Genomic DNA, 25,816 nt, shown 5'->3' on the forward strand with positions numbered 1-25,816 from the left:
GGAGACAATCATTCTATTACTCTTTTTGACCCGTCAGCATGAAACATCGACTTCTGAGGTTCAATTAATTTTGTTAAATTGAAAGTGCACAAAATATGAACTAAAATACTTTTATCTTATGAAGAGAGAATGTAACAAACAAAAGGACTCAAGCAAGTTCCCTGAGGGATGCATTCTGTTTTATTGACCTTTGCCTTCTTGCTGAATAAGTACAAGCTGAAAATGAAAACTTAAAAAGGACTGTGCTTGGAAGTAACACATTGCCCCTGTCCTAAAAAAAGAGCCATTGAAAAGTCATGTCAGAGTTCTATGTGTCCCCACACTTTTGGACACCTGCCCTCATATGTCCTGGTTGCGTCTCGGTATGATGATCTTGCGATAGGTCCGTCTCTCCGAGATGTTGCGTTTAACTTTGACCACAGGTTGCGAGGCCATCTCCAGATCCAGGGAGGGGCTGGAGTGGGACTTCTTCAGGGTTCCCTCCTCCCCCTCCTCATCCACTGTGTCCTTACACACAGCTCTGTCAAACAGGTCGAGCTCACTGGTTCCCACCTCAGTCTCGGTTGACTGGTTCAAACCCTTCCAGACCTCCAGCATCTGGATGTAGGCCTCGTAGCGACATTTCTGTGGGGAGAGGAAGGAATGAGACATCTAATAGAGTGAAGGGGGAAAAATGTAGCCTGCATTACAATAATGTCACAGAGCTTAACATTGTGGTCAATCCCATATGCACATACATATGCAGATATATCACACACACACACACACACACACACACACACACACACACACACACACACACACACACACACACACACACACACACACACACACACACACACACACACACACACACACACACACCTCATGCTGCAGGTACTCCTCTCTGACTCGGTGTTCCTCCATCTCCTTGGCTTTGGCCCTGCGCCCATCAGGGAGACTCTGCTGCAGGTAGGCCAGGTCTTCCTGGAAGGACTCCAGCATGCCTGCATGGGACTGCAGCTGTCTCTCCTGCAGGGGGCAGCAGAGAGCCAGGCTCAGTGAACAGGCTCAGAACAGGTAGAAAGTGTCCCTAACCATAGATCTAGTATCAGATTACCCTACCTGGCCCAGCACAACTAGAGTACATAAACTCAGCAAAAAAGGAACGTCCCTTTTTCAGGACCCTGTCTTTCAAAGATAATTCGTAAAAATACAAATAACTTCACAGATCTTCATTGTAAAGAGTTTAAACACTGTTTCCCATGCTTGTTCAATGAACCCTAAACTATTAGTGAACATGCACCTGTGGAACGGTCGTTAAGACACTAACAGATTACAGACGGTAAGCAATTAGGTCACAGTTATGAAACCTTAGGACACTAAAGTGGCCTTTCTACTGACTCAGAAAAACACCAAAAGAAAGATGCCCAGGGTCCCTGCTCATCTGCGTGAACGTGCCTTAGGCATGCTGCGAGGCATGAGGACTGCAGATGTGGCCAGGGCAATAAATTGCAATGAGAGATGCCTAAGACAGCGCTACAGGGAGACAGGATGGACAGCTGATCGTCCTCTCAGTGGCAGACCACGTGTAACAACACCTACACAGGATCGGTATATCCGAACATCACACCTGCGGGACAGGTACAGCATGGCAACAACAACTGCCCGAGTTACACCAGGAACGCACAATCCCTCCATCAGTGCTCAGACTGTCCGCAATAGGCTGAAAGAGGCTGGACTGGGGGCTTGTAGGCCTGTTGTAAGGCATGTCCTCGAAAATAGAAGAGAGCCGCACCTTCTAGGAGCTCAGATGCAAAAATGTAATACCAACGTTTCGACAGCCAAGCTGTCTTCATCAGGGTATAGACGTAAGGCAGGTCCTCACCAGACATCACCGCCAACAACGTCACCTATGGGCACAAACCCACCGTTGCTGGACCAGACAGGACTGGCAAAAAGTGCCAGTTTATCATCGAAGGAATGAGCGTTACACCAAGGCCTGTACTCTGGAGCGGGATCGATTTGGAGGTGGAGTGTCCATCATGGTCTGGGGCGGTGTGTCACAGCGTCATCGAACTGAGCCTGTTGTCATTACAGGCAATCTCAATGCTGTGCGTTACAGGGAAGACATCCTCCTCCCTCATGCGGTACCCTTCCTGCAGGCTCATCCTGACATGACCCTCCAGCATGACAATGCCACGAGCCATACTGCTCGTTCTGTGCGTGATTTCCTGCAAGACAGGAATGTCAATGTTCTGCCATGGCCAGCGAAGAGCCTGAATCTCAATCCCATTGAGCATGTCTGGGACCTGTTGGATTGGAGGGTGAGGGCTAGGGCCATTCCCCCCAGAAATGTCTGGGAATTTGCAGGTGCCTTGGTGGAAGTGGGGTAACATCTCACAGCAAGAACTGGCAAATCTGGTGCAGTCCATGAGGAGGAGATGCACTGCAGTACTTAATGCAGCTGGTGGCCACACCAGATACTGACTGTTAATTTTGATCTGGACATTATTCAATTTCTGTTCGTCACATTAGTGTAACTTGTTCAGTTTATGTCTCAGTTGTTGAATCTTGTTATGTTCATACAAATATTTACACATGTTAAGTTTGCTGAAAATAAACGCAGTTGACAGCGAGAGGACGTTTCTTTTTTTGCTGAGTTCACAGTCTCAGCGTACTCCTAAATATCACACCCCACAAAGATGAATACATAATGTACTAAAACAAAGCAGTTGGGACTACAGAGAGTGAACCAAGAGGGTATGTGAATACAGTACCAGTGTGTGTGCAGACTGCGAGGCTGGCAGGATGGGTCTGCAGAACTTCCTCTGAGAGCCCACGGCAGCAGGGAAGGGAGGAGAGGAGTGTAGGGCTGACACCAGGTTGATACGGCTGATCCATGAAATCATCTCTGCTGTGGAGCTTCGGACAACAAGGGAACCGTGCACATAGAAGACATAGCATATCTAATCATATCTTTGTATACAAAGTCACAGGATTATTGGACTGCTGCATCCTGATTGATGCGATTGTTCCTTCACACCGCCAAACAGTCAAACACATTAGACCTTTGTGTGACAAATGTAAATTCACAACTCCAATACTACATGGATATACAGTGAGGGAAAAAAGTATTTGATCCCCTGCTGATTTTGTACGTTTGCCCACTGACAAAGAAATGATCAGTCCATAATTGTAATGGTAGGTTTATTTGAACAGTGGGAGACAGAATAACAACAAAAAAATCCAGAAAAACGCATATCAAAAATGTTATAAATTGATTTGCATTTTAAATGAGGGAAATAAGTATTTGACCCCTCTGCAAAACATGACTTGTGATTGCAAAACCCTTGTTGGCAATCACAGAGGTCAGACGTTTCTTGTAGTTGGCCACCAGGTTTGCATACATCTCAGGAGGGATTTTGTCCCACTCTTTGCGGATCTTCTTCAAGTCATTAAGGTTTCGAGGCTGACGTTTGGCAACTTGAACCTTCAGCTCCCTCTGCAGATTTTCTATGGGTTTACGGTCTGGAGACTGGCTAGGCCCCTCCAGGACCTTAATGTGCTTCTTCTTGAGCCACTCCTTTGTTGCCTTGGCCGTGTGTTTTGGGTCATTGTCATGCTGGAATACACATCCACAACCCATTTTCAATGCCCTGGCTGAGGGAAGGAGGTTCCACCCAAGATTTGACAGTACATGGCCCCATCCATCGTCCCTTTGATGCGGTGAAGTTGTCCTGTCCCCTTAGCAGAAAAACACCCCCAAAGCATAATGTTTCCACCTCCATGTTTGACGGTGGGGAGGGTGTTCTTGGGGTCATAGGCAGCATTCCTCCTCCTCCAAACACGGCGAGTTGAGTTGATGCCAAAGAGCTCCATTTTGGTCTCATCTGACCACAACACTTTTAACCAGTTGTCCTCTGAATCATTCAGATGTTCATTGGCAAACTTCAGACGGGCATGTATATGTGCTTTCTTGAGCAGGCGGACCTTGCGGGCGCTGCAGGATTTCAGTCCTTCATGGCGTAGTGTGTTACCAATTGTTTTCTTGGTGACTATGGTCCCAGCTGCCTTGAGATCATTGACAAGATCCTCTTGTGTAGTTCTGGGCTGTTCCTCACCGTTCTCATGATCATTGCAACTCCAACGAGGTGAGATCTTGCATGGAGCCCCAGGCCGAGGGAGATTGACAGTTCTTTTGTGTTTCTTCCATTTGCTTTTCTTCCAATAATTTCACCAACTGTTGTCACCTCCTCACCAAGCTGCTTGGTGATGGTCTTGTAGCTCATTCCAGCCTTATGTAGGTCTACAATCTTGTCCCTGACATCCTTGGAGAGCTCTTTGGTCTTGGCCATGGTGGAGAGTTTGGAATCTGATTGATTGCTTCTGTGGACAGGTGTCTTTTATACAGTTAACAAACTGAGATTAGGAGCACTCCCTTTAAGAGTGTGCTCCTAATCTCAGCCTGTTACCTGTATAAAAGGCACCTGGGAGCCAGAAATCCTTCTGATTGAGAGGGGGTCAAATACTTATTTCCCTCATGAAAATGCAAATCAATTTATAACATTTTTGACATGCGTTTTTCTGGATTTTTTTGTTGTTATTCTGTCTCTCACTGTTCAAATAAACCTACCATTAAAATTATACACAGATCATTTCTTTGTCAGTGGGCAAATGTACAAAGTCAGCAGGGGATCAAATACTTTTTTCGGGTCTCTCAAACATACACACGACATAGACTCACGAGGCCTGAAAGAGGAAAACCCTCCAGTCAGCGGTCTGCAGGCGGAAGACGTGTGGTCTCTTAGTGTAGTCTGCTGCCTGCTCTGCCAGGGCATGGTGCACACTGACCACCTCCTCTGTACTCTGCCACTCCATCATATACTCATCCTGAGGGAGAGGACAGGTTGGATAGGGTAACAAGCAGTGAGGGATTCGTGTCAAAGGCATCCAGAACATTATCAAGAGGCCGTGATATGGAAAGTATGGAATAAAATGAGGGAGAGGAGGAAACTCTAACCTTCTGCAAGTAGAGGACCATTCCCTTCAGCACTCCATAGAAGATCTTCCAGCTTCTCTTCCCCCAAGGAGCTGTCACACACAGTTACATTACATCACTCCTGAGGTCAAAGGATGCTTCTCAAAGACACTCACACCCTAAATCATTTCACCAGACTGATGAATCGTCAAAGGATTTATCAAAACACTATGACGCTCTTGTACACACTTTATTGCCCTGATATTTGAGTTCCTATGGTTTCGTGCAAACAGTGTCACAGTCCCACTCACTGCGTTTGCCATCGATGTCAAGGTGGGCCTTGCGTTTGAGGAAGCTCTGTTTGAACACTGTGGCCTTCCTGTCATGCGGCACATCTTGGAACGGGTTGCTCTTGGAGCGCAGGGGTGCGTCCTCTTTAGCATCCTCCGCCAACAACATGGAGTTCTTCAGTTCCTTCTCATCACTGAACAGGGCGATTGACGAGATGAGGGGAGGAATGAAGAAGCATTGGAGAGAAAATTTAAAAACAATGAAAATATGAGAGGTGTAACACAACCACAATATATTGGAGAAAGCAACATGAAGAGGAAGCTGTGTGTAAATCTACCATGCCCAAGGGGAGACTGAAAAGGTGGTGGCAAATAGTATAGAATAATGCTACCCACTACCTTGTTCTTAAGTCAGACTACTTACACTGCCCATTCCAGAGGCTCGTTCTTAATGGAGTTGTAGAGAGCCTGAGCAAGAAACAAGAGAAAGGACACTGAAGTCTTCCGTAAAAAAAGGGTTACTTCAGACTGCTATAGACACAGTTCTTTCAGTTAACAGTATCTACTGAAATATTGAGTAGGTGTAGAATGAGGAGGATAATCTTACCTTCAACAGCTCCTTACTGAAGCTCTCACCCTCATTCATCCCATCCAGGTTGGACACGAAGCTGGACACAGACATGGGTTTGCCCACATTCTGAGGACAGACACAAAAACAATGTTTAACTCAGTAGCGGTCAGTGCTGTTTAATAATTTTTTTATGAGGATGATCTTATTTCTATTAAAGCATATTGGATGACTGTCATTCATATTCCATTCACCCAGTTCAATGTAACAGCGATAGGTTTAGGCTACTACATGATACTCACATTTTTCCTATACCCATCATGAGATTGCTACAACCTAGACAACAAATTAAAGTTTACAACGTAGGTGCACAGGTCTAGAGACATTTTTCAGTAATCAAGGTGACAGACCGTGACACATTCAATAATTCCTTGCACACTCTTGCCTGCGTCTTGCTGATCTAAGGTGTAATCAGTCGTCCAACAGTCGCAAACAAGAGTTTCTATTGGCCAAATTCAGGTATGTTTAACTCCGTTTCATTCCGTTTTCTTCCGTTTAAGAAATGTATTTCAACAGAATCGGGCGAATAAATAAACCCTTGATCACCACAAACAGTTCAATTCATAGCAGCCACATAGAAGCCACATACCAACAGCATGATCATTTGCTCATTGTATAATTCCTTCTCGCATCTACACGCTCTCGTCCTCTCACATTTTCCTTTCAACTTCAGTGCACAATACAGTAGCTGACCAAGAAAAAAAAACCTTCCAAAACAAAACTTCATTACCATAACCTCTACACACAGCCTACATCGTTGTCACCATATTATAGCTAACGTCATAGTTAAAATACTTAGCTATATTGACTAACTCTCAATAAACCCGCTACAATCTTGCAGTACAGTGTACAGCAAGCAGTTTAGCAGTTACACCGGTGGGCCCCGTTGGGAATAAATCAAACCAAAAGCGTACCTTGACTTAGAAGAGTTAAAGTGTTGGATAGCCATAGCCATCTAACATAGCATCCCTCTCTGTTTGAGCCAGGAGTTTGTGTAGGCTCAACTAGCTAGCTGAATTCACTAGATAGGTACGTTTTTTTTTAAAAAAGACAATGAAATATAGCTAGCTCTTGCTCTCTTTTGCTTCTCCATTTTTTAAGAAATTAATTTGTTCAAAACTGTTCAACTATTGTCTTTCTCTCTCTTTGAGTCAACTACTCAACACATTTTACGCACTGCAACGCTAGCTAGCTGTAGCTTATGGTTTCAATACTAGATTCATTCTCTGATCCTTTGATTGAGATGAAAACATGTCAGTTCATACAGCAAGAGCTCTGATAACTTCCGGAGGACATCCTCCAACCTATCATAACTGTGTAAGTCTATGGAAGGGGATGAGAACCATGAGCCTCCTGGGTTTTGTATTGAAGTCAATGTACCCAGAGGAGGATGGAAACTAGCTGTCCTCCGGCTACACCATGGTGCTACCCTAGAGAGTGCTGTTGAGGCTACGGTAGACTTATTGCAAAACTGTGTATTTTTTTAATTTTTTTTTACCCCTTTTTCTCCCCAATTCCGTGGTATCCAACTGACAGATTAACTTCCGGCGCCGACAGAGATGGCCGCCTCGCTTCGCGTTCCTAGGAAACTATGCATTTTTTTTTTACGTGTTATTTCTTACATTAGTACCCCAGGTCATCTTAGGTTTCATTACATACAGTCGAGAAGAACTACTGAATATAAGATCACGATTTTCACGACGCGGATCCTGTGTTCTGCCTTTCAACCAGGACAACGGAATGGATCCCAGCCGGCGAAAAACGCCTCCGTAAAAGAGGGAAACGAGGCGGTCTTCTGGTCAGACTCCGGAGACGGGCACATCGTGCACCACTCCCTAGCATTCTTCTCGCCAATGTCCAGTCTCTTGACAACAAGGTTGATGAAATCCGAGCAAGGGTAGCATTCCAGAGGGACATCAGAGACTGTAACGTTCTTTGCTTCACGGAAACATGGCTCACTGGAGAGACGCTATCGGAGGCGGTGCAGCCAGCGGGTTTCTCCACGCATCGCGCCGACAGAAACAAACATCTTTCTGGTAAGAAGAGGGGCGGGGGCGTATGCCTTATGGCTAACAAGACATGGTGTGATCAAAGAAACATACAGGAACTCAAATCCTTCTGTTCACCTGATTTAGAATTCCTCACAATCAAATGTCGACCGCATTATCTACCAAGAGAATTCTCTTCGATTATAATCACAGCCGTATATATTCCCCCCTCGATGGCTCTGAACGAACTTTATTTGACTCTTTGCAAACTGGAATCCATACATCCTGAGGCTGCATTCATTGTAGCTGGGGATTTTAACAAGGCTAATCTGAAAACAAGACTCCCTAAATTGTATCAGCATATCGATTGCGCAACCAGGGCTGGAAAAACCTTGGATCATTGTTACTCTAACTTCCGCGACGCATATAAGGCCCTGCCGCGCCCTCCTTTTGGAAAAGCTGACCATGACTCCATTTTGTTGATCCCTGCCTACAGACAGAAACAAAAACAAGAAGCTCCCACGCTGAGGTCTGTCCAACGCTGGTCCGACCAAGCTGATTCCACACTCCAAGACTGCTTCCATCACGTGGACTGGGATATGTTTTGTATTGCGTCAGATAACAACATTGACGAATACGCTGATTCGGTGTGCGAGTTCATTAGAACGTGCGTTGAAGATGTCGTTCCCATAGCAATGATTAAAACATTCCCTAACCAGAAACCGTGGATTGATGGCAGCATTCGCGTGAAACTGAAAGCGCGAACCACTGCTTTTAATCAGGGCAAGGTGACTGGTAACATGACCGAATACAAACAGTGCAGCTATTTCCTCCGCAAGGCTATCAAACAAGCTAAGCGTCAGCATAGAGACAAAGTAGAATCTCAATTCAACGGCTCAGACACAAGAGGTATGTGGCAGGGTCTACAGTCAATCACGGACTACAAGAAGAAAACCAGCCCAGTCACGGACCAGGATGTCTTGCTCCCAGGCAGACTAAATAACTGTTTTGCCCGCTTTGAGGACAATACAGTGCCACTGACACGGCCTGCAACGAAAACATGCAGACTCTCCTTCACTGCAGCCGAGGTGAGTAAAACATTTAAACGTGTTAAACCTCGCAAGGCTGCAGGCCCAGACGGCATCCCCAGCCGCGCCCTCAGAGCATGCGCAGACCAGCTGGCCGGTGTGTTTACGGACATATTCAATCAATCCCTATACCAGTCTGCTGTTCCCACATGCTTCAAGAGGGCCACCATTGTTCCTGTTCCCAAGAAAGCTAAGGTAACTGAGCTAAACGACTACCGCCCCGTAGCACTCACTTCCGTCATCATGAAGTGCTTTGAGAGACTAGTCAAGGACCATATCACCTCCACCCTACCTGACACCCTAGACCCACTCCAATTTGCTTACCGCCCAAATAGGTCCACAGACGATGCAATCTCAACCACACTGCACACTGCTCTAACCCATCTGGACAAGAGGAATACCTATGTGAGAATGCTGTTCATCGACTACAGCTTGGCATTCAACACCATAGTACCCTCCAAGCTCATCATCAAGCTCGAGACCCTGGGTCTCGACCCCGCCCTGTGCAACTGGCTACTGGACTTCCTGACGGGCCGCCCCCAGGTGGTGAGGGTAGGCAACAACATCTCCACCCCGCTGATCCTCAACACTGGGGCCCCACAAGGGTGCGTTCTGAGCCCTCTCCTATACTCCCTGTTCACCCACGACTGCGTGGCCACGCACGCCTCCAACTCAATCATCAAGTTTGCGGACGACACAACAGTAGTAGGCTTGATTACCAACAACGACGAGACGGCCTACAGGGAGGAGGTGAAGGCCCTCGGAGTGTGGTGTCAGGAAAATAACCTCACACTCAACGTCAACAAAACTAAGGAGATTATTGTGGACTTCAGGAAACAGCAGAGGGAACACCCCCCTATCCACATCGATGGAACAGTAGTGGAGAGGGTAGTAGTTTTAAGTTCCTCGGCATACACAACACAGACAAACTGAATTGGTCCACCCACACAGACAACATCGTGAAGAAGGCGCAGCAGCACCTCTTCAACCTCAGGAGGCTGAAGAAATTCAGCTTGTCACCAAAAGCACTCAAACTTCTACAGATGCACAATCGAGAGCATCCTGGCGGGCTGTATCACCGCCTGGTATGGCAACTGCTCCGCCCACAGCCGTAAGGCTCTCCAGAGGGTAGTGAGGTCTGCACAACGCATAACCGGGGGCAAACTACCTGCCCTCCAGGACACCTACACCACCCGATGTTACAGGAAGGCCATAAAGATCATCAAGGACAACAACCACCCGAGCCACTGCCTGTTCACCCCGCTATCATCCAGATGGCGAGGTCAGTACAGGTGCATCAAAGCTGGGACCGAGAGACTGAAAAACAGCTTCTATCTCAAGGCCATCAGACTGTTAAACAGCCACCACTAACATTGGGTGGCTGCTGCCAACACACTGACACTGACTCAACTCCAGCCACTTTAATAATGGGAATTGATGGGAAATGATGTAAAATATATCACTAGCCACTTTAAACAATGCTACCTAATATAATGTTACATACCCTACATTATTCATCTCATATGCATACGTATATACTGTACTCTATATCATCGACTGCATCCTTATGTAATACTAGCCTATCACTAGCCACTTTAATTATGCCACTTTGTTTACATACTCATCTCATATGTATATACTGTACTCGATACCATCTATTGTATCTTGCCTATGCTGCTCTGTACCATCACTCATTCATATATCTTTATGTACATATTCTTTATCCCCTTACACTGTGTATAAGACAGTAGTTTTGGAATTGTTAGTTAGATTACTTGTTGGTTATTACTGCATTATCGGAACTAGAAGCACAAGCATTTCGCTACACTCGCATTAACATCTGCTAAACATGTGTATGTGACAAATAAAATTTGATTTGATTTAGATTTGATTTAAGTAGCTACTATCTTGTCTCATCGCTACAACTCCAGTACGGGCTCGGGAGAGACGAAGATTGAAGGTCATGCGTCCTCCGATACACAACCCAACCAAGCCGCACTGCTTCTTAACACAGAGCGCATCCAACCTCGGAAGCCAGCCGCACCAATGTGTCAGAGGAAACACCGTGCACCTGGCAACCTTGGTTAGCGCGCACTGCGCCCGGCCTGCCACAGGAGTCGCTGGTGCGCGATGAGACAAGGACATCCCTACCGGCCAATCCCTCCCTAATGCGGACGACGCTAGGCCAATTGTGCCTCGCCCCACGGACCTCCCGGTCGCGGCCGGTTACGACAGAGCCTGGGCGTGAACCCAGAGTCTGATGGCACAGCTGGCGCTGCAGTACAGCACCCTTAACCACTGCGCCACCCGGGAGACTAAAACTGAAAATATTTAGTATATTTTTATCTAAAAAGGATAACTTTGTTTTTGTTTCACTCTTTATTTTTCTGAAATTCACTAAGGAGGATGGTCCTCCCCTGGTTTAACTGTGTATACATTTGTTACGTTCCCCAGTTTCTGTGTTGTAGTTTGTGTATTTGAGTGTGTTTCAGGAGATGGCTTCCTGAGATCCCCCAGCAGCTGATTAGTCGACTCCACGATTAATTGGAGAGCTGACCCCTGCCCCCACGTCAGGACGCAGCTGTCTCCAATGCCTTCTGAAGCTATAAAAGCCAGTGTTCTGTTGTTCAGGGGAGAGATTGTTCGTGATATAGATCATTGCGGAGAGAGGAGGTTGATGGCTGAGGGGTATAGCATGTTGGTCATTAGTATGTACTATGTTAGTTGTTCTTGGGAGCAGCTTTGGTGCGGTTCTGTGTTTGGCAGAGCTTCTTTAATGGCCTGAGTTAGTTTTTTCTCAGTTTTGTTGTGAAGTGGGTTGTTTAATATTCTGTTTCATTTGTTCCCAGGGGGGAAGGGGAAGGCACCAAGGGAGTGCTTAGGCAAGAGGCCTGAGGGCATACATATACCCGTAGTATATTCAGTGTCTAGGCACACTAGGTAAGACCTGGGCGGACCACCCCCTGTATTTTGGTTCGGGCACCAGGTGGTGCTAAATCAGGTAAGTAGTGGGTAGGCAGGTAAGATAGGAGAGGGGGTTTGAGATTTACTTTCTTTGCTTTGGTTCCATCCAGCCCCTTTTCCCCACATTACCGTGTGAAGGAATAAATTCCTAGTAAGCGGTAAATTCTACCTTTTGTCATCCTTACTCGCACCTACAGTCCATACCTCTTTCACTTCACGGGGAGTTGAGTTAAAGCAGGGTGTTGCGTTCCCTCTTCATGGAGGCGTGCGTAACAACATTCAAAACCCTAAATACCTACACGTTTGCAGTGCAGTGGGGACTCACCTGTCCATGCAGATCAGAGTTCAGGAGCATCACAGAACAGGTGAGTGTGAGTACTTCTCCAGAAGAGGAGAAGGTGTGAGGGTTGCATTGCTGGAATCGACAGGAGAAATGCTGCAGCACACGTTCTCTTTCCTGGGTCTCACCGATAAGCACCACCACCCTCAGGAAAGACCTGGGAGAGGAGGGCAAAATACAGGAAATATAAGATAATGTACAGATGGAAGATGCTAATTTGAGGAAAAATCGAATTAGAAAGTGTGAAGGACTTACCTCAGGCCTTGGTCCAGTCTCTGACCGGTGAAGTCAAAGAACTTCAGGTACTCCTCCCCAACGGCTCGGCTAAAGTCATTGCTGAATTAGAGAGGGGCCGGGAGACAAAGACAGGTCAAGTTCATGATTCAAAGTGACACATTATGAGAAAATACTTCAGAAAGTCTTCAGAAAATACTTCAGAAATATCAGAAAGTACTTACTAGCATGGATCATTACCCTAATAGTTACTACTGCATAAGACCTATGTAATGTAACGTTTGACCACTCCAAAGTTTTGCAGCCTTTGGTCTTACTCTTTGTCCAGGTGTTTGACCACATCTGTCTTGTAGATCCCATCCAGCCTGTAGAGTCTTTCAGCCAGCCTGCAGGCCCTCTCCCTGTCCAAACCTCCACCATTCATACGGACCACCACTGGTTCTGAGGCCTCCGTCTGCTGTACCTGAGACTCCAGTTGCTCTCCACTTCCTTCCCTGGGCGGCAAACATGAATCCTCTGTACAAACGTTCTGTTCCAATTGTTCTACATGCTCTGTCAGCTCAAGCTCTTCTGTCGACTCAGTTAGTGCAGTCTGCGCTGGCTGTTCAGCCCCTGAGTGTTTCTGGTCTTCTGTCTGGTCTGACTGTTCTGTCTGTTCAAGCTCCTCTGTGCAAAGGAAAAGTAATTCTTCTAACTGCTTTGAATGTATTGGTTTGTCCGTCTGCTCTGACTGCTGCGTCTGCTCTGACTGCTCGGACTGCTCCATCTCCCCTGATTGTTTTGACTGCTCAGAATCTTCAGAGTGTTCCGTCTGCTGTGATGGTTCTGTCTGTGGTTCTGCCTGCACTGAAAAGTCTGTCTGCTCGGAGTGCATAGTTTGCTCAGAATGTTGCGTCTGTTTAGATTCTAAACATTCTGTCTGTTCTGGCTGTTGCGTCTGCTCTGATTCTTTTGATTGTTCTGACTGGTCTGTCACTTCTGACTGTTCTGCCTGTTGTAAATGGGCCTCTTCAGTTTGCTGCTCTTCGTCCCCTGACTGATTTGAATGCTCTACCTGGTCGGACTCTACAAGTTTCTCAGAGTCTTCTGGCTGCTCTGTTGTCTCGTTATTGTTCCCGTATTCACTCTGTTCTGTGTGATTAGGCTCTGACTGCCCACTGTGTTCAGACTTCTCTGAGAGTTCTGACTGTTCTTTCAGTTCAGCTGGCTCAAGCAGGTGCTCTAAGAGTTCTATCATCGTTGATTCCTCCTCACTGTCCGACTGTTCCCTCCCCTCTGACTGTCCTATCTGTTCTGTCTGCTCCTTCTCCTTCTCCTCCTCCTCCTCATAGTCCATAGAGCTGGATCCTTGCTCTGGGTTGATCTGTATAGTCAGGACTGTGCCAGTCTGTTCCTGTTTCTCTCGCGGCACAGAGCCTAAACTCTCACTATCCGGCCTAGTCTCGGACTCTCCTGTCTCTACAGAGCTAGGAGCTATGTCAGAGGGTGTGATAGTCTCCTCTGTCACAGACTGTCCTATCCCTTCCTCTGGCCATGGACGTCTCCCTGAAAGAGAGTCTAAACACACAAATACCCATGTTAATATTGACCAAGTCAATATCACAGGAAACCAGGTGTTTGATGTAATTGTTACCATTCCACTTTTCAGCTCCAGTCATTAGAACGAGCCTATTTCCCCCAATTAAGGTGCCACCAACATCCTATGCACTCCACATACTATATGATCAAGTCAAGGTGAGAGGTCAAATGCATTTGAAGGGGTAGCAACTATCAGAATATGTCAACACATGTTAAAATAAAATCTTAGAGTATGCCCATGGTGCATTTGTGAAAATGACCTCGGTCTGCACTCACCATGGTCCTCAAATAGCTCTTGTGCTGAAGCCTCCTCTTCCTGTGTGTGTGCTGCATGCTCCTTCACATATGGCCTTGGTGTATCACATGCCTGGAATTGCAAAAGCAGCTATCAACAATAAACATCGAGCTGGGGAAAACTTGTGATTGAGAAGAGGTGGGATGATCAGCACTCAGACAGAAGGGACCTGGCTCTCAGATGACTGATATGTACAGTATCAGTCAAAAGCGTGGACACACTCATTCAAGGGTTTTTCTTTATTTTTTTACTATTTTCTACTTTGTAGAATAATAGTGAAGACATCACAACTATGAAATAGCACATATGGAAACATGTAGTAACCAAAAAAAAAAGAGTCTACAAAGCAGCTACACTTTGCCTTGATGACAGCGTTGCACACTCTTGGCATTCTCTCAACCAGCTTCACCTGGAATGCTTTTCCAAAAGCCTTGAAGGAGTTCCCACATATGCTGAGCACTTGTTGGCTGCTTTTCCTTCACTCTGGGGTCCAACTCATCCCAAACCATCTCAATTGGGTTGAGGTCAGGTGATTGTGGAGGCCAGGTCATCTGATGCAGCACTCCATCACCTTCCTTCTTGATCAAATAGCCAGGGTCATTGTCCTGTTAAAAAACAAATGACAGTCCCACTAAGCTCAAACCAGATGGGATGGCGTATTGCTGTAGAATGCTGTGGTAGCAGCATAAGTGTGCCTTGAATTCTAAACAAATCACTGACCGTGTCACCAGCGAAGCACCCCCACACCATCACACCTACATACTTCACGTTGGGAACCACACATGTGGAGATTATCTTTTCACCTACTCTGCGCCTCACAAAGACTCGGCAGTTGAAACCAAAAATCTCAAATTTGGACTCATCAGATTAAAGGACAGATTTCCACTGGTCTAATGTCCGTTGCTCGTGTTTCTTGGCCAAAGCAAGTCTCTTCTTCTTATTGGTGTCCTTTAGTAGCGGTTTCTTTGCAGCAATTCGACCATGAAGGCCTGATTCACGCAGACTCCTCTGAACAGTTTGTTGAGATGTGTCTGTTACTTGATCTCTGTGCAGCATTTATTTGGGCTGCCATTTCTGATGCTGGTAACTCTAATGAACGTATCCTCCGCAGCAGAGGTAACTCTGGGTCTTCCTTTCCTGTGGTGGTCCTCATGAGAGCCAGTTTCATCATAGTGCTTGATGGTTTTGCGACTGAAATGTTCTGGATTGACTGAGCTTCATGTCTTAAAGCTGTTCTTGCCATAATATGGACTTGGTCTTTTACCGAATAGGGCTAGCTTCTGTATACCACCCCTACCTTGTCACAGCACAACTGATTGGCTCGAATGAATTAAGGAAAGAAATTCCACAAATGAACTTAACAAGGCACACCTGTTAATTGAAATGCATTCCAGGTGACTACCTCATGAAGCTGGTTGAGAGAATGCCAAGAGTGTGCAAAGCTGTCATCAAGGCAAAAGGTGGCTACTTTGAATAATCTAAAATATATTTTGATTTGTTTAACACTTTTCTGGTTACGACATGATTCCATATGTGTTATTTCATAGTTATGTCTTCACTAATATTCTACAATGTAGAAAATAGTAAAAATAAAGAAAAACCCTTGAATGATTAAGTATGTCCAAACTTTTGAATGGTACTGTATAACGGTGTATTCCATTCACCTCATCTCAACCTACAACTGAAACCTATATGCTGGTATATAATCTATGAATAGACAGAGGTAGAGCAATTTCTCATCCTAAATACTCTCTTTCTCTTGTACTTTCACAGACAAACACACACATGCACACAGGAAATAAAGGTCCACAAATGCACACAAACACACAGCAACATAATTTCAAATGACAACAGACACATAACCACAATCCTTTCCGTTCTGCCTGACGTACCCGAGGGGAGCTTTCACCCTGGTCTGTGTCCAAAGGCAGCTGTTGCTCCGGTCCGTTGTGATTATGTGTCTTCTCCTGGACAGACAGCTCTATGTTGATTCCTGTCACACAGGCTTGATGTTGCTGCTGCTGCTGGGACAGGGGACTCACAGTCCAGTCCAGACTGGCCGCTCCACTGGAGTCCAGCTCATCGGCCGAGCTGTTGTCAGTCATGGGGTAGGGAATGTCAGGGGAGGGGTTGGTTATGTCCCACTGCACCGTGGCAAAGGACAGAGGGACACTGGGATGGATCATGGGGTACACAGGTAAAGTCATGGAATCCCAGTGCTCCTCTGGCTCCTCAGTCCTTCCAGTCTGATGAGAGTTATCATCTTCCTCCCTGTCCATCTGGTTCACTTGCTCCTCCATCTCTCTCCACCCAATAGCCTCCTCCAGTGGCCTGCTCTGTAGTGGGAGATCCATATTGGGCCATGTCTGGCTGTCTTGCTCCCTGAGGTCTGGGAGAGGAGAGCGCACCCTAGACCCCTCCATAACCTCTCTCTTCACTCAGTCCTAAGCAGAGATATGGCTCAACTTAGTTTAGTCTCGTTCCTCTGTGCTGGCCAGGGTATCCATCTTGGAATTAGGTCAAACTGATGCTGTCATGGTTGACTCCTGTGGTTGGTTAGCTTCCGGTGCTGCCCTAGTTATGTGCACGAGGTCCGCAAAGCAAGAACATTCATGTACAATAAAATATGGCAAAACATACATCCATTCAAACTAACTAGTGACTCGCTACCTGCCTTTTATATCAATAATATTACAGTGTGAAATTTCAATTTTTAAATTGTATTATTTTAAAAAATTTAAATGGACTAGGGTGTGAGATTAACACACTTTCAATTGACAAAAAGCCAACATCCTAAAACTTAGACCAGCGGTAGCTCATGTCACTCTCACACATCATACACCAATAGGCACAGTTCAATGACAAACATGGTCTCTTAAACATATTCAAATGTTAGCCAACACTCACCATTCACTTCTGCATACCAAACACTATCCAGTTCATATATTTTAAGGAAGAGGTTGTTTTATAAACCCTGTTTACTTCTCTCTCTTTTGGCGTGGCACAGCGGATGTGCTTTGCAATGACTTTTGCTGAAACATTACAGAGGCGCATTTACTTCCTGACCACAGAAGAGCAGCCTTTACAGAAAAAGAGAGAGAGAGAGAAGTTGGAGAGCATAGGTGGAGAGAAATAGAGAGCCAGATGGTGGGGGTGTGAGCGGTTTCACTGTATCCTAAATATTCATGTCTACTGCTAACCATCAACTTGAGCTACCATGATGTACATGTATGGGTCATGGTCCATGGACCGACCCGGAGGATATCAGTGAAGATTTACAGTAGTATGTTGTTGATCCATATCAAGGACACTACCTAATATAAACACAGCATTTTTGTAACAATTCATGTGAAGCCTCATACTAAGCCTCTAGTCTTCAGAATTGCACTGTCATAAAAAGAAGAGTGACATGGAAAAGGGGTTTAAATACCTCCTATTCCGTCGATTTAAACTTTCACTCCATTTCTCTCTTTCAGTCGCTCAGCCTTTTTGTCAATAGTCTACTCACATCACATAACCAACATCCGGGACAGTGCTTGGCCACACTTCCTGTGTGGGTGCTCACTTCTCATTTCCTTTTAGGGTGCTAGGCTGGCGCTCCACTTAAAAACAGCATAGAACGGTATAAGCTTACAATGATAGACAGATATTTTCTTTTTGCACCCCATACTTCCTCGTGAATGAGATTTGCAGCTCTCTGAGATTGTATAAAGGTCCATGTGTGTGTTGTATAAACTAGATTACTCTTACTTTGGAGTCTGGATAAAGACTTTACAGTCATCATCTTCCTTTAGGTATAATATTTGAAGGTATTCAGGTCATAGGTTACAGTTATCTAATTAGAGGAACATTGTTCCCTTTATGCAGGCACAATATAGGCCTATCTATTGTTTGGTGTAATAACAACAATAATCTCTGACCTTGGATTTGAATGTTGCTGGTGATTATGTCTTCAGGTTTTTAAAGTTAATAAGACAGAGATTTCAGTTGTGTCCTTTAAATTACCAGCATTACTACACTGAAAAAAATATGAAACGCAACATGTAAAGTGTTGGTCCCATGCTTCAAGAGCTGAAATAAAATATATCAGAAATGTGCCATATACACAAAACACATATTTCTCTCACATTTTGTGCAAAAAAATAGTTTACATCCCTGTTAGTGAGCATTTCTCCTTTGCCAAGATCATCCATCCACCTGACAGGTGTGGCAAATCAAGAAGCTGCATAAACAGCATGATCATTACACAGGTGCACCTTGTGCTAGGCACAATAAAAGACCCCTCTAAAATGTGCCGTCTCGTCACACAACACAATGCCACAGATGTCTCAAGTTTTCAGGGAGGGTGCAATTGGCATGCTGACTGCAGGAATGTCCACCAGAGATGTTGCCAGATATTTGAATGTTAATTTCTCTACCATAAACCACCTCCACATCATTTTAGAGAATTTGGCAGTACCTCCAACCAAAGACCACGTGTATGGAGTCGTGTGGGCAAGCGGTTTGCCGATGTCAACGCTGTGAACACATGGTGACACATGGTGGTGGTGGGTTATGGTATGGGCAGGCAGGCAGCCATAAACTACAGACAATGAACACAATTGCATTTTATCAATATCAATTAGATCCTGAGGCCCCATTGTGAGTCCCATTTTTTTTAAGTATCTATGACCAACAGATATGTATTCCCAGTCACGTGAAATCCATTGATTAGGGCCTAATTCATTTATTTTAATTTACTGACTTCTTTATATGAACTGTAACTCAGTAAAATCTTTGAAAACGTTGCATGTTACGTTTATATTTTTTAAATTCAGGAAATTAAGGTCTAATAAACATTGAAATGGCAAAGGTTTAGTGCAGCTGATGAACCATTACATTAACTTGTGGATGTCCCAGTGATTATGTGGATTATCCCCTACCAGTGGACCATTGTATTGGCAGGCACTATGCATGGGACTCTCTAGCTGTTGAAGCAGTCTATCAGAGGGAGATGCCAAATTGACTGTAACCACATTGACTCGTCAACAACACACCCAAAGGCTCTACATGACAAGTACAACTATGCAGAAATCAAACCACAAACTTGAATGAAACCATCAATACCAACAGGATAACAAGGTTAATATATATATTATTCATGTGTGGAAACACCAGATAATAAACACTACTGCTGTCAGCAAAATAATAACATGCCTGAGATCATTAAAAACTCAAACTCAAACTACTTTCAGAGAGTAACACTTGCCATTTTCTTAGTAAACTTCGATTTGGACTTACCCTTTAAAGCTTTCTCATGGGGTATCATATAACCAGTCAGTTAGTAAGGCTTTAAGTCAGTCTGGGGGGAAAACCTCTTTATTGCCATGTAGACACAGAGCTTAGTGCACAAGGTGTAATCCCTCAGATGACACGTTTTCTAGCCTCTCTCACTTACACAGCGCTAGCCTGGGGTGTCACAGAGGATGCATGCGAGTCGCAAGTCCTAGTCCACTCCTCCCTCCTCTGTGAGAGATACCTCATCTCCAGGCAACAGATCCCAGACTTCCGCCTCCCTCTGCTCATCTGCAACATGGATATGCCTTGCAAAAACAGGGAAAGAGGCAACAAAAAGAAAGAAAAGCCACATTGTGATTGGCAGGGAGCGAAATAGCACAAAGACACCTGAGAGCATTGGGCCCGCCCACAGCGTCAAGGCACAGATGCGCACAAGCATACATTGAGGGGATTCTATAATGCTGGCCCGGGTAGGTATTGTTTGCACTGGGTAAAAAGTGATTGCATTCGTTTTGGAACCGTGCTGCTCCCGGGCATGAGCCAGCTGCCTCGTTCAGGCCGACAGCGAAGTTGACTCAAAGCAAAAGGTGGACGAATGAGTAGGATTCTGTATGTTTAAAATAATACAAATAAAAAAAGGCTTAAGCTACCTTCCCAATGAAAACTTGTTTGAAAATGTGAACATACATTTTATGGAAAATATATGTATGTTTCTGAACGATGGATCATGCTGTCTTGTTGACAACATAACCAAGCGCTGCAGATTGCTGTTTGATTTGAGCTTGGCGCTCCTCCCTCACCGGTCACGCCCGGTCCAGCTTAATATAACTCTGCCACTCATACAGCCACAGGTCAGGAGAGTGGCTTAACTTCATTCCTGCAAGTCTTGACTGACACAAGGGAGTGGACTGGTCGAGCCTCAGGGCACTGTAGGCATCCTTTGAAGCAAATACTTATGAGTCCCAGTGGACCATATGCCCCCTGGTTTATTGGTTCCATGACAACATTCCCACTGTTTTTCTAATGGTTGTTCCATGTAAACCTCAAAATAACAAAAAGGATAAACATAACCACTGTGCATGTGTCAACTTTATGAATTATGTTGTTGTTAAGCCATATAAGACGCAGCGCTTGTAGCCAGGACTAGTTGTTGTGACAAGTATGACTTGGGTCTATGCTTCTTGAACTGTAAACACGTGTCAAATCAACAAACAAGCTACTACAAGCCGCCCTCGAAAGAATGCACTAAATGTATCACATATATAACATTAAACATATACAAGTACCTGCCAAGGTGGTTGGTTGCCTACGACACTTGAAATCGACGGCTAACACACATGCAATGCGTCCTCCTTAACTGCGGAGGCGGTGAAAGAGGGACAGAACGACATATTGACGGGATGGAACGTCACTTTCAAGCGACGATTACTGCTTTGTTCCGGACACGGCAACAACCTCGGTCACACCCACATCGTAAGATAGTTAAAAGGTTTTAATATTTGATTTGTATGCTATTTATTTGCAGATTATGGCAAAGTCAAAAGACTTAAAAGTGTTTTTGGAGTCGTCTCTGAACGAGATTTTTAAAGCCACAGTAAGTGACATATTGGACTCAGTGGACCAAACGTTGTCTGAGTACAAGGGCAAAATACAAATAATTGAAAGTGAGAATGAGGATCTTAAACGAAGGCTGCACGAACAAGACAATAAGGATTCGATCGTAAAGGGTACGTACACAATGCAGTTGGCTTCAAAATAATAATCGCCAGTGCAGCTATCGTTAGTTGCAGCTGTCCTTTGTTGTCCCATTTTGATGTACATGCTGCCAAGATGGCCACCGAGCGTAGCTGACCCCTCTCTGTTGCATGTTTTACATGTCGTTTTCAAAAATTCATTGTAACCATGGACAACATTTGTTGTCAGCGGTACTTTCAGACTAGCTTTCGACGTTGGAACTTGTAGTAGATAGTAATCCCCTTTGTTGGACAGTTTTTACATTTAACATGTATTTGTTGTTGCCTAGACCCTGAAAGTAACCAGGACGTGGTTCACCTCCCAGACTTATCAAGGAAGACATGTTCCAGCCGTTCATCTGTCAGCCAATCCCATAAGCCAATCAAAACACAGGGTGATGAGAGGAGGAGCTCCAGGAGACAGCACAAGGGCAAGATACCTCAGAGCAGAGGGTCTGTCTCCATTATGGATCCAGCAGCTCAGCAGGAACCAGAATGCCTCAAAAACATCCCAGACACTGCGGTTTCCACCCTCATTTTCAAAAACATAAAGACAGAACCTGATATGGAGGATGACTATGCTATAGACCTCTCAAAACCACCATCTCCTCTCAACCTGGCATCTCAGCAAATTAAGATGGAGAGTGCTGAGTTGAGCTATATCATTCCGGAAGAGTATGATGAACATTTTCAGTCACCACTGGACACAGATGTGGACTCTAGAGACAGCGACAGTGATGTCAAAGTCACCATAGTGTCTGACATTCACATGGAGATGGGAGACGATGAGGGTGGCCATTTTGTTGAATCGGAGGGAAGGCTGTGTCACAATGATACTGGAGAGTCTGAGCCAGAAGAAGATTCTTTCTTGGCATACTACCCTGACACGGGAACTGACCCTGCTGGGACGACAGGGGAGGACATTTTACCAACTCTGAACTCTCACGCTACAGAGCCCTCTAAAAACACACAAGGCTTCTACAACTGCACCCAGTGTGAGAAGACATTTAGTCGAGTGAGCTCCCTCAACATTCACATGAGGAATCATAGTGGCGAGAAGGCCCACTGCTGCAACTACTGCGGCAAACGCTTTGGCCGGGCAGACCTGCTCAAGTCCCACAAGCGCACTCACACAGGAGAGAGACCGTTCAGCTGCAACCTCTGTGGGAAGAACTACAGTCACCCGGGCCAGCTCAGAATACACAAGCGTGTTCATACGGGAGAGCGACCGTACTGCTGCCCACATTGTGGGAAGCGCTTCAGTGAACACAACCAGCTTAAAGTCCACTTACGAACTCACACAGGAGAGAGGCCATACAGTTGCACTGTCTGCACCAAAACATTTAGCAACGCAGGTAACCTGAGAATACATCAGAGAATACACACAGGGGAAAAGCCTTACTGCTGTGTACAGTGTGGCAAGAGGTTCAATGGTATGGGGGACCTCAAAACACATTACAGGATTCATACAGGGGAGAGGCCGTACCACTGTGACCTGTGTGAGAAGACCTTCAGCCAGGCAGGCCACCTCACCATACACAAGCGGATGCACACGGGAGAGAAACCATACACGTGCTCAGAGTGTGGTAAAAGCTTCAGCGTGGCGAGCAGCCTCAAGCTGCACCTGAGGACTCATACAGGGGAGAAACTCTTCAGCTGCTCTTACTGTGGGAAGAGCTTCAGTAGGTCTGGCCATCTGAAGAGACACGAACAGGTCCACACCAAGGAGAAGGTCTACCCCTGTGACCTGTGTGGGAAGACCTACACTGACCAGTCATCCCTCAAAAAGCACCAGAAGACTCATGGAGATGAGGAGATGAGGACTGAGGAGATTGAGGGCAGTACCAGTGGGACTGATGTTCCCCATAACCTGGAAATAAAGATTGAGGACTAAGACAGTCATATTACTGTATGTGGTACATTGCAATATATATGGATATTTAATGTTGATGTATCAGTACAGTGTTGGAGAAACACTCTGCTGAATTTCATGAGAACTCAAGTTTAGATTTGTCCCAAGTAGTAGGACAGCAAACTGCTTTTAGTGGATGTAGCCTAAGAGCTAGTCTTTGCCAGTATTAAACTATGGTAATAATTGTAATTTGTGGTAGTCTTTCTATATATATATAGTGGTAATGTTGTTTACTAACACTGTACATAGCTTTTAAGTCATATTCTCTAAGTAAATTTAGATTTTCTTAAAAAGAATGTCATGCATTTTAGTGTAAATAATGAAATTCACCCAAATTGGTTGCAATGGCCTTTACCTAGAGACAAGCTAGATCATTTAATCTATGAACATGCTGTTCATTTTCACGATTAATGGTTTTAAACAAATCAACATGTTACACTAGGATATTGCATTCTTTTGGTAAGAATGATGCCAAACTTTGAAAACTATTTATTATTCAAAGTGTAATTAAAGGAATAATCCACCCAAAACCACGCATTCTTTTCATTTACAGTGTTAAATAACACTATGTGAACAATATTTTTTATGAACAAATGTTTCATTTTGATGTTATAAGGTTGGTAGCAACACGAAATCCGCATTGCTCTCTCTTGGCGATTTAGCAAACGGAGCTACACAGTAATACCGAAGACTATATCAGCATGTAAAGTGGGTAGTTAGCTGTAAAATCGCCTGAACAAATTGTAGGAGTCTACAATCTCACCATGTTCAACCTGCAGATTGATGTGGAGTCTAACATTCGCAACTGCATATATACTTTTGTGGCGATGGGAAACTTCCATACTATGTCAATGGGCCGTGCGGGGCATTTTGGGTGATTCTGGGACAAGAAGCACACGGGTATTTCACCCAATAAATATGGGAGTTTATCAAAATTGTATTAGTTTTTTAGAATTCTTTGTGGATCTGTGTAATCTGAGGGAAATATGTGCCTCTAATATGGTCAACAATTTGGCAGGAGGTTAGGAAGTGCAGCACAGTTTCTACCTCATTTTGTGGGCAGTGTGCACAGCCTGCCTTCTCTTGAGAGCCATGTCTGCCTATGGCGACCTTTCTCAATAGCAAGGCTATGCTCCTTAATTTTGGGTCAGTCACTGTGGTCGGGTATTCTGCCACCGTGTGCTCTCTGTTTAGGGCCAAATAGCATTCTAGTTTGCACAGTTCTTTTGTTAATTCTTTCCAGTGTGTCAAGTAATTATATTTTTGTTTTCTCATGATTTGGTTGTCTAATTGTTAATTGTGTTGCTGTCCCAGGGGTCTGTTTGTGTTTGTGAACAGAGCCCAAGACCAGCTTGCTTAGGGGACTCTTCTCCAGGTTCATCTCTCTGTAGGTGATGGCTTTGTTTATGGAAGGTTTGGAAATCGCTTCCTTTTAGGTGGTTGTAAATTTAACGGCTCATTTCTGGAATTTGATCATTAGCGGGTATCTGCCTAATTCTGCTCTGCATGCATTGTTTTTTTACGTTGTACACAGGATAGTTTTGCAGAATTAAGCCAGATCCTAATTGGTATGTTGAATTTTATGTTCCGTTTGATGGCATAGAAGGCCCTTCTTGCCTTGTCTCTCAGATCGTTCAAATCTTTGTGGAAGTTACTTGTGGCGCTGATGTTTAGGCCGAGGTATGTATCGTTTTTTTGTGTGCTCTAGGGCAACGGTATCTAGATGGAATTTGTTTTTGTGGTCCTCTATGGCAATGCATCCTGGATGAAAGAGGCAGACAAATGGGACAAATGTGCTAGACCCTCCATTAAATTACACATTTCTCAAGGAATGAATATCACACAAAAAATGCTCAATGGCTCATTCGAGAGAAGACATCTGCCTGAGTTATGACATTGGCCAGTACTGAAAACTGACATGTGTGATAGACGTTTTCACAATTTAAAAGTCATTCCTATTAACATCCAGTGCTAGTGAGAGACTTTATCACTGTGCTGCATCATACCGGCTGAATTCCTGCCTGCTTGAACGCCAATAGCTCAGATACACGTGAAAATATGAAATTACAGGTACAATATCCATTTTAATTAATATATTCAGTTCATATAACATTTACCAGTGAGCTGCCACTCAAAAGAAAAACAAAACACACACAGAGTTTAAGTAATAATACATTCAGTATAAACAGAAACAATTAAAATTCAGTGGGCCTCCACCACCAACCTTCCATTCCATTCTCCCAACCCCACCCAGCCAACATGTCTCCATCCAACCCCACTAGCAACTAGGGTTCAATTATGTGTTTCTTTCTACAATGTTATATTTACATATTTTTCATTCTGACACCAGCATTCAAATCAGTTGGTATACAGACACAAGCAAAAGCATAATCCACTCAGACATAGTATAGTATGTGTTAATAACTTTTTATTAAATAGCTTTAATACAACAGCAATAACATATGTAAAGACATTGGCATACAAAGACATTAGCCTACATATGAAAATAAGAGTATGGTTTTATTGCAT

General features: G+C 44.7%; 2 protein-coding genes across 8 annotated transcripts; one reads left to right on the plus strand and one right to left on the minus strand.

Moving 5' to 3' along the window:
* Nucleotides 1-162: 162 nt before the first annotated feature.
* LOC118385310 (PH and SEC7 domain-containing protein 1-like) lies at nucleotides 163-21,066 on the minus strand. Of its 7 annotated transcripts, XM_035772353.2 has the most exons (15): nucleotides 20,929-21,066; nucleotides 19,803-19,947; nucleotides 16,258-16,939; nucleotides 14,347-14,437; nucleotides 12,810-14,049; nucleotides 12,514-12,594; nucleotides 12,244-12,415; nucleotides 5,858-5,947; nucleotides 5,675-5,718; nucleotides 5,272-5,444; nucleotides 5,003-5,073; nucleotides 4,727-4,872; nucleotides 2,760-2,904; nucleotides 865-1,011; nucleotides 163-624 (listed from the first exon to the last, which is right to left on the minus strand). In XM_035772353.2, the coding sequence occupies exons 3-15, from the start codon at nucleotides 16,786-16,788 to the stop codon at nucleotides 340-342; spliced, it is 3,216 nt and encodes a 1,071-aa protein (XP_035628246.1). In that variant the 5' UTR covers nucleotides 16,789-16,939; nucleotides 19,803-19,947; nucleotides 20,929-21,066; the 3' UTR covers nucleotides 163-339. The 7 variants fall into 7 exon arrangements, with proteins under 7 accessions (XP_035628246.1, XP_035628251.1, XP_035628248.1 ...); XM_035772358.1 differs by lacking the exon at nucleotides 16,258-16,939; XM_035772355.2 differs by lacking the exons at nucleotides 19,803-19,947; nucleotides 20,929-21,066 and adding an exon at nucleotides 19,646-19,796.
* A 51-nt stretch (nucleotides 21,067-21,117) lies between these two features.
* On the plus strand, nucleotides 21,118-23,568 carry LOC118385311 (zinc finger protein interacting with ribonucleoprotein K-like). Its single transcript, XM_035772360.2, has 2 exons — nucleotides 21,118-21,369; nucleotides 21,666-23,568. The coding sequence occupies exons 1-2, from the start codon at nucleotides 21,171-21,173 to the stop codon at nucleotides 23,267-23,269; spliced, it is 1,803 nt and encodes a 600-aa protein (XP_035628253.1). The 5' UTR covers nucleotides 21,118-21,170; the 3' UTR covers nucleotides 23,270-23,568.
* The last annotated feature ends 2,248 nt before the right edge of the window (nucleotides 23,569-25,816 follow it).

This window comes from Oncorhynchus keta, chromosome 6 (genome assembly GCF_023373465.1).
Source record: "Oncorhynchus keta strain PuntledgeMale-10-30-2019 chromosome 6, Oket_V2, whole genome shotgun sequence".
Lineage (NCBI taxonomy): Eukaryota > Metazoa > Chordata > Actinopteri > Salmoniformes > Salmonidae > Oncorhynchus > Oncorhynchus keta.